This window comes from Pogona vitticeps, chromosome 7 (genome assembly GCF_051106095.1).
Source record: "Pogona vitticeps strain Pit_001003342236 chromosome 7, PviZW2.1, whole genome shotgun sequence".
In the NCBI taxonomy this organism is placed as follows: Eukaryota; Metazoa; Chordata; class Lepidosauria; order Squamata; family Agamidae; genus Pogona; species Pogona vitticeps.
The window spans coordinates 2,127,919-2,139,982 of NC_135789.1; the positions used below are offsets into that span (position 1 = coordinate 2,127,919).

A 12,064-nucleotide genomic window follows, 5' to 3' on the forward strand; every position below is an offset into this window, starting at 1 on the left:
CCCCCCTTTTTTAAGCAACAAGTTTTAGCCTGGAGAACAACATGAAGAAACCCAGGCCTCTTCTAAACCTAATGGGCAGTCCAAACACACCTTTCTGCCCTCAGAGCCCTCTCCTCTAAGGAAATAGAAAGAAGAGACCATGAAGGGCCTTGTAATATTCTCTAGTTTTTTGAGTGCTGCATTAATAAGGGCAGATACTTGTGGAGTTTTCTTATGGTCAAGGGAAGCATGTGATAACAAGTCCAAAATCAGCCATGTTTAGGTGTAATTTTTCCTTACTTCTCTGGTTTTAAGAGGGTGGCCTCTCTACTTAGATACAGTCTGCACCGCAGTCCAAGAGCTGATAGCATTCTGATTTTTGCAAAGTAACTGCATTATATTATTTTAGCTACTTCAGAAAGTGTCATTTTCAGAAAAATAAATGCAATTGTAATGCTCCCTAGCCACCTAGGAAGGGGTGTGTGTGCTTGGAATGATCACTGATTACTATTCCATTAGGTTTTTCAAAAGCGACGTTTCAAGGGCTGTTCATTTTCACAGAAACATACTTGCTGACCAGGAGGACAGCTAGAAGAGCCATGGTAGGATTATAATAACACAGCATGGAGCCAGGAATTGGGCTGGTTGTGGTACTGCATGCTTTCCCCTTCCGGAAAAGGGGGGGGGGGGGGGAGAAGCAGCACACACCTGTTGTAGGGATGTCAGGATGACAACAGGCAGACCTCACATGCATCAGCAAAAGCCAAATGAAAATGACAGCAGCTGCATCACTTGAGCAAGGAGGGTGGGTTCCCCTTGCTGTTCAAAAAAAGACAGCCACGAGACAGTAGTCTTTCCAGAGAAGCAGCAAAAGAAGATCTGGCAATCCGCTCCAACTGGAAGCCGAGAACGGAGCCAACACCTCGCTTTTTCCGCTTGCCTGCAACTTGGCAGCACCACAAACCACAGAATCTCCTTCTGGGTTTTGCTGCTCCGAGGCCGATTCGGGCATCAGAGCAACAACCGGGGGGGGGGGGTGGAAAAACGAAGCCCTCTTGAGGGCCAGCTCACCTCGCGGATGGCGCCGTCGCAAACCCGAATCACGTTGAGGAAGGTGGGCATGACCTGAGGCAGGAACTGCACACACTTGAGCCCAAGAGACTTGAAAATAAACGTGATGGCCTGGACCACCATGGTATGATGGTGGGACAGGGACTGATCCCGGAAGATCCTCATGAGAGCCACCATAGAGACGGCAGGGTAGAACTCGTCCAGAGGGAGGTTCCCCATGTTCACCAGCATCTCGCTGGTGCTGTAATCAGCTGGAAAGCAGAGGGGGAGAAAGAGAGAATATCGGCATTATCCATGCGCTTTTAACCCCATAAAAAGCAGACCTCAGGGCTGAGTGTGTTATTTACCTGTCTGTCTACCTCCCTGCCCTGCCTTTCAACCAATAAGGGACCCACCAAGACTTACAAAGCCAGGTGCCACTAAGAGAGGACACACACGGAGACACACACAGAGAGTGGCTGAAACTCTGTTCCATATGTTGCATCGCAGGGTGACATTATCAGCCACAGCAGTTTTTTTAAAAAAATAAAACCTTTCTGAGCCAGCCAGCCACCCAGCCACCCAAGTTCATGAGGTTCCCACATAACTCCTCTTATCTCCAGGAAGCCATCAGAGGCCACGAGACGGGGCAGTTGGGAGTCTTTTGTTTCCAAAAATGGTCACCGCTAAGATGACTTTAGCCTCCAAACTTAAGGGTTTGAGCCTTAACTCAATCTTTCTGAGGCGGCAAAATTTCGGATATTCGGGGGGGGGGGGGGGAGAACAACCCAGCACAAAACATTATCCTCGTTGGTTAAACTTTAAAATCCCCACCAAAAGCTGATCCCGGGATCTCTTTCTAATCGTTTGCTCAACAAATGTTGATCCAAAGCCACCGCTATTAGGTGCCTGTTTTGCGCCCACAGGAGAGAAAGCTTAGAAGATCATCAGTGATGAAGCCACATCTGGAGAGAAAAGTTTATAATCTCCTCTGGTTCGAGCTTGGCTGGCCTTCCTCTCCTTCGGGCCTGCACTCTAATCCTGCGCTTCTTTTCCAACCTTGGAAGAGCTCAACATCCAGAGTCTAATCCGAAGTAACTTCGTTATAGCATTTCTAAAGCTGACTGGTAGGAGTTCGGGAATTCATCGGCTGGCTCAGCGTGGGCTCTCGGGGAAGGGAGGGGACCTGACGCGGAAGGAAGTCAAAGAGCAGTCTGAAACAAACATGGGGTGCGAGCAGGCAGCTGTGGGCCACATCAAGTAGTTTAGACACCTTTTTAAAAAGCCCTTGTTCAGGAACCGGCACACAAGACCCAAAGGAGAGACAGGAAATGAGGAAAACTGAGCCATCACAGTGCACAAAAAATGTTTTCACAGGCACCTTTTCCATGAAAGGGGGAGCCGTCCGTTTCCCAGATGAATACAACCCATTGTTTAAAACAGGGCAGTTCTCAGAATCTTAATGTCTGTCCCAGACAACCACCTGCCTACCTTTCTCTCAAAGAAGAGAACGAAAGAGAAAAGGCTTTAAATAAATAAGCCAAGCACTTCATACAGTATTTTAGGAAGAAGTTCTCCAATCAATGAGGACTTCCTTGATGTTTTTCACCGATACTCATTGATTCGTAATTCCAGGTGGAATCGAACCGAAGAGAAAGGCTAGAGTTGGCCTTTCCCAAGGCCTTTGATTCACATGCATGGATTGATGAAGCGAGAGCTACCCACCAGATTTGTGTGAAAGGATGGTACTCCTGAATCCCACCCACCTGCTTCAGCCAATCCACAGAGTGTGATTAATCCTTCCTGAGCTAGTAAACTGAAAAAGAAATCTTTTAAGGGGAAACACCGAGCATCGATTCCATATTCCCTAAAACCTCCCGACAGAGGTAGTCGTCAACAACAACAACAAAAAGAGATCAGAGCTTACAGGGTGCACCAAAAAAGGGGGGGCATCTTAAAATGAGTTTACAATTCTGGAACTCAACACCTCCTTCTCCAGATTTTCCCTTCATTTTGCCCCTAACAGTGTGGAAACATCCCAACAGCAGAGATCACACCCTCCTTGGTAGACTTACAAGAATCTTGGCTTGATTTAGACTCCGACAGGCTGACGGCCGAAGCATCCCGGGACTGGTCGATCATGCCAATGTTCACTTTATGCTTGTATGGATCCAGAGCGCCCAGAAGCCCAAGAACACGAATAGCCTGGCAGGAACAGGTTAGGACACACGTGAGCTAAAGGAGGCACTGTGTTTCAAAGAAGGCACCTCTAACGGGAGGGGCGAGGGTGTCCTGCCACATTGTAAAACTCCCCTGCAAAGCATGAATTCCAAGAGCAGAATTCTAGCGTTCAGCATCAAGGTCCACAGTCTCAAGGTTTCCAGACCTTGCATGAAGGATTTTTAAATTTTTTTAAAAGCTCTTTATGGTGAGAGGAACTTTCTAAGAATCTGTCAAACACTGGCTGATCAAAGTCAAGAATTTATTGGGAGGAGAGAAGCTGCTGGGCATCAGGCAGGAAAAGCCCTGTGATCTTGCACACCCAACACCAGCTACTATATCAACTGCAAGCCCTTCACATTTCAATTTATTTATTTGGCCTGCTCTAAGCACATCTCCTCGTGGGTCATTTTCCCTTATCCTCCATGTACACGTCTCCAGTACACAGTACAGGAGGAAAACAATTCCACTCCATACCTCTCTTCGGGTGCCCTGGTTCTGCTCTGTCTTCAGAAAATTCAGCAAGACCTCCAGGAGAGTCGGGTATTTCCGATAAGGCTCAACTACGTAGCCAGTGCTGGCCACCAGCTGACCCAGCGTCCAGAGCGCCACCTGAAATGGATTCATCATATAAGGAAGAAAAAAAAAACAAGGAGGATTATTCTCTAGGGTTTCACCACACCATGCTCAACACACACACACACAATTCTATCTGATCACAGAAGCTAAAGGATGGTGGGGGCCTGGTTCGCCCTTGGGTGAAAGACATGAAGCAAACACTGCAGATTTCCAGCATGGCTAAGAAGGAATCCTGGAAACCTTGGGGAAACCAGTTAAAATCATAAATACTGAGGCAGATGGAGCAAGAACCGGTCTCACAGCAATCGCACAACTTCCTAAATTCCTTAATTCGGCAATTTAAAATTAGTCATTGGTGGCCCCAGGCAGCTCTTCTCCTAGATCAGGAACGGCAAAACTCTGGCCTTCTCCGAATGCTGCTGGACTTCAAATCACATTGTTCTTCACCATCAGCAACCGCAAACATCTGCTTGGCCAACACAGTCTTCACAGAGAGGAAGCATGTGCATTACCGTATCACTGTTAAATACAGACTTCCACCAAAATGGGTGACTCCTCCCCCCCTAAAAGGTGAACACGAAACTTCATAAACTTCGAAAGCCAGAAAGAAGTAAAGCAACAGCATCCATTTTAGAGCCCTGGGTCTCAAAAACACAGCAGGATAAAAATGCTTCTTTTTTGCCTGCCTTCAAAAGGAGACAGACAAGAAAGACAAGCAAGGAGAAGCTCAGCACAAAGTGCCCTCGTTGCACAGAAAACATTCAGCCACTCCAGTTTAAAGGATTCAGTAACAGGAAAGATAAAATACCCTTCTTTGCATAGATTAGAGATGGGCAAACTCTGAGCGCCACAGGTATTTATTTCTGTGGCCTCCAAAACCCCATCGGCTGCCAGGGTTTTGTTTGTCTTCTTTTCTAGCACAAAAAAGGGAATATTTCTACTTCAGGAAGCCTTCAGGAGTGGTAGTTTTCACATTGGGGGGGTTGGGACAGCCCACTCGTGGCCAGCTCCCCCAAAATAAAAACTGGTCCACAGGTCAGCCGGCCACACTCACCTGCCGCTTAGCCAGCAAGGAAGAGTCCTGGAGCATGTCCATGATGATGATGAAAAGCTCATCCACCCACTTCCTCATCTCAAGCCCGCTCACCTGTCAAAGTGGGGAGGAGAAAGTAAGAGAAGCAGAAAAGATTAACGGTGGATACGGCCACACCAACAGTGACACCCATCAGGCAAACATTCTTGACCTTGTTTCCAAATATATATACTGTATATATAAATCGATGCAGGCTTACCTGGGCCAGCTCGCCTATAGTAGCCAGGACATTATTGATGACCCCTGGATTAGGATCAGGGTCTGGGTCTTTAAGTTTCACAATCAATGCCTGCAAAATGATATACAAAATAAGAGGAGGTGTTGTTTTTAAATAGCTGGCTGGAGAGATACTTTCCTATCCATCCATTTGCATCTTATATTTGACGGTACCTGCAGAATCACCGTCCCCCCCACCCTCAAGAGGCACTGGCTAAATAATAAAATTAAGTGAAACGAAGGTCTCCAAATGGGTGAAGCCTTTACGAAGACCAGTTATAAAATCACAAAATAGGCAAACTTTTCCACTCCTCCCACGATGTGGAAGCCTTGTGTAGGCCATCCTGCAAAGATTGTCCTTCCTATAGATTTTGGAAGGATTTTTCTTTCCTTCTTTTCCTGAATTAACTTCAGGCGCTTACCTTCAGGATGGGCTCCATGTAGGGCCGAATCAGCCGCGGGGCGTTGGAGACCAAGTGGCCCAGCATCCTGGCACTCTGCTCTTTGATCCTGCCCACCCCGCTGTGCTCCAGCTCGGTCAAGATCTGAAAACCCAAAGCAAACACCATTTAGGGGGACAGGGTGCAAAATGCAAAAGGCTTGTGAGGCTTTTACCCCCCCCACAAGGAAAACGGCAACAAAGCTGACCAGGGACCACCCTCACCGGCCACCCCTTTCTCTCCAGGAGCAAAAAGATCTTCTCCGCTTATTTTCCCCCGCCCCTTCCTTATCTCTGCAGAATGGCATGCAGAGCGACCCGTCTTCCCCCATCTCCTCCTCAGAGGTGTCTTTGCTGCGCTGAACTTTGGCCTTGTGGGAGGCAGAAGCAAGCAGAGTGGGCAGGGAAAAGCCCCTCTCCAAACCTTAAGGCGGCAAAGGGTGGATCCGAAGGGCACTGGAGGAGCCTACTGCAAAGCCTCATCCCTTCTGTATGGGATCTACTTTCCCCGCCCTCTCTGTCCAATTCGTAACCCCTTCCCTTCTGCAATCGGCCTCCACCGCTGGGATCGCTGCAGAACAAGTCCAATCCACCACCTCTTTCATGCGTGATGGAACAACCGCTTTCTGTTTATCTGCATTTTCAGGACAATATGTTTTGTACTCCATTTTGCAACCTCCCGAAATCATCATCTATACGTTTTTGTAAACAGACACATACGTACAGAGGGAAAACGGAGAACAAAAACTAAGGAGGTACCCAAATCAATTGACCCTCATCTGTCCTCAAAGGATCCTCTCACTCCAGCCATCCTGTCCCTGGTGTGCTCCAATCTCTAAATACCAATTGTCGCAGCTGTTCGGCTTAGACTGGGACTTTTCGGGACCACTGTTCTCATGATTCCTCATTCTTTGCTATGCATCCCCCCCCCAACTTTGATGGGAACTGCTGTCACACAACATCTAGTGAGCCACCGGTTCCATCTCCCCGAGCCAAAGCTAGGTCAACCTCAGCACATAGTGAAGATGGCAGGGCTTATCTGTCTCAGGAAAAGGCAGAAGGATGTGAGGGGAGGCTGTGGCTTCCTAAGAGGTCTTAGGGGGCCGTTCATTCGACCACGTCAGCCGCCTTCTCCGGCTCTGTTACCTGGATGAGCATCTTGCGCAGGAAGGGCATGACGAAAGCGGGGTTCATGCTGCTCAGCCGGCCCACCGTGCAGATGGCCAGCTCCCGGATCTCAAACACCTGGTCGTTCAGAGCGACAAAAAGGGCCTGCAGGTTCTCCGCCTGGGCCAGGTGGGCATCGAACCGCTCGTCCAAGGAAGCCAGCACGCAGTAGCGGATATCAGGGTCTGAAAGGAAGGCGGGCGTCCCATTGGATAGGGCAGCAACACAGCGGGAGAGGCCCGAGTCCCAGAGACTATATGGAGCAACCACCTTGTTCGCGAATAATCTGCCTCGTTAGAGTAAGCAATCGGGTGTCCACTAGCTGTTTAATTGTTTGCCGTCAATGCAGTTCTGACTTAGGGCAACCCTCACTAAAAGGGACTCAGAAGGGGTTCTTCCTTCTTCTGTGGGTCAGGGGGAGGGAACCCTGGGATGGTGCAGTTTGCCCAAGGCTACCCAGGCTCTTCTCCCAGGAGGCCCCATGGGGAATCGAACCCCCAACCTCCCGTTCTATAGCCAGAGACCTGGACCACTGAGCTATCCAGTTAGGGGCTGCATAAAACCCAGCCAGGACAGCCGACCCCCCCCCCAAAAAAAAACTCTGGGAGATGTAATCCAATGCAGCTGACGGGAGTTTATAAAAATCCACCACGTTTAAATCCTAACAGCTCTCTGGGGCTGCATTTATATCTTTCCCATACCTTTCCTCCAACGAACCACGATATAGTGGAACCCCAAAGGTTGGCTTACCCAACGATCAGAAGAGGGGTGTGGAACATGTAGACCCCCCCCTCCGCAGCTGTTAGAATGCACCTCCAATCATCTTTTTCCACCGACTGCATCATCAAGGATTGATGAGAGCTGCCTTCCAACCCCATCTTGGAGAACCCCACGTTCCCCATAGCTTGATGACTCCGTCAGTTAAAATCAGAACCCACGAGATGGCATTGGTGGGTGGGTGGGGAGGGGTGGGTGGGGAGGAAACAGGGAGGCTGGGGAAAGCTTCCCTTCATCTTCTCGGTCTCTGAACTCACCTGGATCTGTGATGCCAACCACCAGGAGTTTGCCGAGGACATCCGCCACCACCTGCACGGCCGTCTGGCTGACCACGTGGGCGTGACCGCTGATCAGGTGGATGGAGGGGGTGAGCAGCCGGGAGCACGTCCGCGCCGCCTCCATCCGGACCTCCTTGTGCTCGCTGTTGAGGAAGTGGTCCGCGCAGTGCCGGACAAACTGAGTCAGCGAGTGGCCTAAACGGGGGAGTGAGGGACAGGAGAGAACAGGCGGTGAAGAGGACGTTCTGCTCCCTTGGAGAGAGACACCCACAGACACGCAGAGCTGCTCGAGAGCGCAGTCGGCTACGGGTTGTGGTAGGGGTGCGCCACAGACAGCGTGCGTCCTCCTCCTTGGGGGTTGGCTCCGCTTTGGCCTCCCCCAGTTCCTCGGGAGCGGGGGGGGGAGTTTTGTTCTTGGCCCAAAGGGCCAAGACTGAAACGGCCAGAGCCCCAACGAGGGGAAGGGGGTAGGGATGGGATACCTGATGTCCTCCTGATGTTAAAAGGGCTTGAGAAAGGGAATCTGGCCCATCAGAGGCCCCAAATAAGGAGGATTCATCCTAATGTTTGGCAGCCCCCCTTGCCTCTTTCAGTCCTAAGATCCTAGCTCGCCTCCTCTCCCCCAACAGCGCACCTTCAAACTCGAAGCTGCCCAGCGTCCGGAGAGCCAAGGTGATGCTCCCCACGTCGTTGGCCTCGGGGATGTTGGTGAGGCTGGGGGACGACAGCTGGTGGGCCAAGCCTTTGGGCATCCCCGGGTGGCGCAAAGGCCGGTGCATGAGGACCATGGATAGCATCTTCAGGAGCCCGTCCTGGATCTCCTTCTTCAGCTGGGGGATCTGGCGACTCAAGTCGTAGAGTACCGCCGTCAGAGCAGGGCTGAGAACAAGACAGAGAGGCCCCCCTGAGTTTGGTTTGGTTTTACAAAACCTTTCATGGGCTGTCAGGTCCCCGTATGGCTTTACGGAGGCAGAAGCAGAGCAGGAAAGCAGCTCTCCATTTTATCAGAGGTTTTATTCCGCAAAGCATCAGTCACTTCCAAACCCTTCAAACACCCTTCACCTTGGAGCTGAATTGGGAAATGTTTTTCCGCTCCTCACAGAGACACAGAACCATTAATTCATGAAGAGGCAGCCATGTTAGCTTGTTGCAGGCATATCAGGCAAAATCCAAAGAAACAGAATGAAACAAAACAAAACAGACAAAAATAGACGGCACCTTAAAGACTAACTATTCTATTCTAACATGAGCTTTCCTGGGCATGTCTGCTCCGTCAGACATATGGAAACAGAATGAAATGTTGAATGAAACCTTTACAAACAGCTGGCCTAAACTGATCAAGGACAGAAAATCATCTCAGCCTCAAACCTCTTCCCTGGGTGTTACCTTACTAATGACTAGAACCCTATAAAGGAGGCCAGGAGAGGACATGGGGGAGAGGAGAACCCTCAATGATCAAGCTAGCTCTGGCAGAGCAATAAAAATTAATTGCTTGTTCGCTTGGGCATTCACCTCACAGGAAATATTTCAGATGCCGCAAAAAGACAAAAAGATCTTCTTGGAAATTTATGGAATTTTATAAATTCTTCAAATACCGCAGAGGAATTTGATACCTTAGCAAAAAACAAACGTGCCTTCCGAGGCAAAAACAGAGCCTTACGGTACCTTGATGACACGGACAAGCTTTATTTGGCTTAAACTTTTGTGGGGCTGCAAGCCCACTCCCTCAGTGGCGTTTCCAACAGACGACAGATGACAAAAACCTATGCCAAATTAAACTCTTAGGATGTGCCCAGGCCTTGTTAGTTCGGGTGCGACAGACTGACACAACTAAACCCACCCCAGAGTTTCAGCTCACTTACAGGGAACCTCTCCTGCAACTCTGACACATGCAGATTGTAAATAACAGAGCGGAAGTCCTCAGTTCATAAAAGGCCGGCTGAGAAATATGCCGTCAACATGGCTGCTGTAACCAGTCTGATCAGGACTGGAGGGGGGCAGAAACACACCAGAAGGCACAAAATGCCAGTGATACTGATGGAGAAGAGGCCATGACAGCGAGAAGACCCCCTCTCATGAACTGGCAACGATAGGGCCGTCTCCAGCCTGTCCTCCTGCCCCACGCTGTACACACTAGAAGGCCCGCCAACAAGATCTGCCCTCCTGAGCCACCCTTTGGTGCACCGCTCAAAGCAAACCATAAACAGGTCCCTGTAGAGGTCAGGAGGCTTCCACCCCCACTGGGCACAAAGTGAGCCATTCTGGGAATAAGGAGGGCACCTCGGGGGGGGGGCAGAAAAGCCCTCTACGAGCACCGGGTCTCCTCGCTGCTGGGAAGAGGCGGCGGGTGAGTTGTTAAAGGAAAAATGCAAAAACCCAAAGCGCCACCGCGTGGCCGGCAGGAGGAGCTGCAGGTCTTACCTCAGCCCCACGGCCAGCATGGGCTCCAGAAGCTCCTTGATGTCTTGCTGGATGGAAGGCCCCATGGCTCGGGCCAACATGCTGATGCAAGTGAAGACGGTGGCATCCACCTGCATGGACTTCTGCCTCCTGCTGGAGTGGGAGCAGAACAACAGTTCAGCCAACAGGAGGGACTCGCGGTCTTTCGTTTTTCCACTTTCAGGCCCCAAAAAAAGGTCTTCCCCTCCACCAGGAAAGAGGCAGGAGGGTTCCTTTATTACTTATAGTCATTACGTAAGCATTTATGATTGCCTTCATTTCAGATGAAGGAGGATTCCCACCCCCAGCTGAAAACAGAAGGGGAAATTGTGGGAGACCGTGGCAGGTTCCCCCCCCCACTGCCCCTTCCAGTTGGGGTACCTTGCTTTAAGGATTTTATTCGGAGTTTTCACAGGGTCTCCCACACCCTGAAAAGAGCACCCTTCCTTTGCAATTAAAGGAACACATACATCTAAAGGAGAAACTGAGGCCATTTCCAGCATGTCACTGCTGGTCCCCAGCTCTACCGGGACTCACTCACTTGTGGGTGAAGTCCTTCTGTGGAAGGGCGGCCTTGATGATCTCTAGGACCTTGGGCAAGTAAACCTGGAATTCGGTCCGCACGGCCACCGAGAGCAAGCCCAGGGCCTGGAAGGCAGCCGTCCGCTCCTTTTCCTTTTTGACACAGCTCAAGACATGGTTCATTGTGTCCGGAAGGTATCCATCAGCTGGTTCAGACAAGGAGGAGGAAAAAGCACCGGTAAAGCAATTTTTTTTCAGCTTCGCTTCGTTCAGAAAGACAGAGATAACAGGCAAAACCAGCTCAAAAACTGGATATCTGCCTCCAGACCCGTTTCTAAATGCAAGTGGAAGGAGACCCACCCCGTTACTCCATGACAAAAGGGAAGGAACTTTGCATATGCCTAGATGTACTCTTTGACAACCAGTCGGTAGACATAAAAGGAGGAAGCGCCCCGGCAAAGATACAACTCTAATTCCAGCAGTTATCATCAAGCAGATGAAAGCTGGTACAGAATCTCAACCTGCTGATTCTTTGGGCTGCAAAAATGACATAATCAGCATCGTATAGACACCTGTCTATATAATAAGAGGCTTGGGGCAGGAGGAGGAGAAGGCAAGCTGAGGCCCTCCTGATGACTACCACCCCCATCAGCCCCGGCTAGCACGAAGGATGAAAGGGAGGGAATGCAACTACGTTCAGAGGGCCGAAAGTCGGCTATTCCTAGCGAACACACGTTTTCAAAAGAAGTGTACTCTATTCTATGAGTCCTCTAGGGTTAACTGATGGATTTGCTTCTGCTCTTTAGCCCTGTAATCTTGCCACCCTAATTCAGGCTCAGTAACATCTTCTTTAAGAACCTTTTACCTGTGAAGGCCGAAGGGCGGAAGGCAGCCAGCCGTGGCAGTAAGCTGAGAACCGTCATTTGGATCAGTGAGTTCTTGCTGCTTCGGCATTTCAGAACCCAATAGCACACCTAAAAATTAAGAAAAGGGTCACAACAACTAACACAGCCCAGCCAGGTCTGATAAATGGCACATGAGGTGGCAGACGAACGCCGGGGGGGGGGGGGGAGCCAGAATCAACTATTTTGAACATGTGCCTCAAACAAGAGCCATCTTGTAACCCATTTTTGGAGAGTCAGGACTTAGCACATTAAATATAGAATTGTTCATAGGAGCTGTCCAAGCAGGAAAGAGGGCTCAGGGCAGAGATGAAGTCCTGGAAGGAAAAATGTGGTTTCTTTGCAAGATAAAGCTTTCAGGCTACCCCCACCCCACCCAGTGGCACTTTTTCCCCCCATTTTT

The 12,064-nt window shown here is 50.0% G+C and overlaps 1 protein-coding gene across 4 annotated transcripts in view; it reads right to left on the reverse strand.

Moving 5' to 3' along the window:
* The window catches only part of MTOR (mechanistic target of rapamycin kinase), a 71,136-nt gene that overhangs the window by 52,131 nt on the left and 6,941 nt on the right, over nucleotides 1-12,064 (reverse strand). For 2 of the 4 annotated variants that reach the window (XM_072977524.2, XM_072977523.2), the window contains exons 8-19: nucleotides 11,625-11,733; nucleotides 10,779-10,965; nucleotides 10,220-10,348; nucleotides 8,433-8,677; nucleotides 7,778-7,993; nucleotides 6,723-6,928; nucleotides 5,560-5,682; nucleotides 5,121-5,210; nucleotides 4,883-4,975; nucleotides 3,727-3,861; nucleotides 3,105-3,234; nucleotides 1,051-1,301 (exon numbers count right to left, since the gene is read on the reverse strand). In XM_072977524.2, coding sequence (XP_072833625.1) covers nucleotides 1,051-1,301; nucleotides 3,105-3,234; nucleotides 3,727-3,861; nucleotides 4,883-4,975; nucleotides 5,121-5,210; nucleotides 5,560-5,682; nucleotides 6,723-6,928; nucleotides 7,778-7,993; nucleotides 8,433-8,677; nucleotides 10,220-10,348; nucleotides 10,779-10,965; nucleotides 11,625-11,733 — 1,914 coding nt within the window. Of the gene's footprint in view, nucleotides 1-1,050; nucleotides 1,302-3,104; nucleotides 3,235-3,726; nucleotides 3,862-4,882; nucleotides 4,976-5,120; nucleotides 5,211-5,559; nucleotides 5,683-6,722; nucleotides 6,929-7,777; nucleotides 7,994-8,432; nucleotides 8,678-10,219; nucleotides 10,352-10,778; nucleotides 10,966-11,624; nucleotides 11,734-12,064 lie in introns of all 4 variants that reach the window. The other 2 variants (XM_020782170.3, XM_020782169.3) reach the window with 1 other exon arrangement.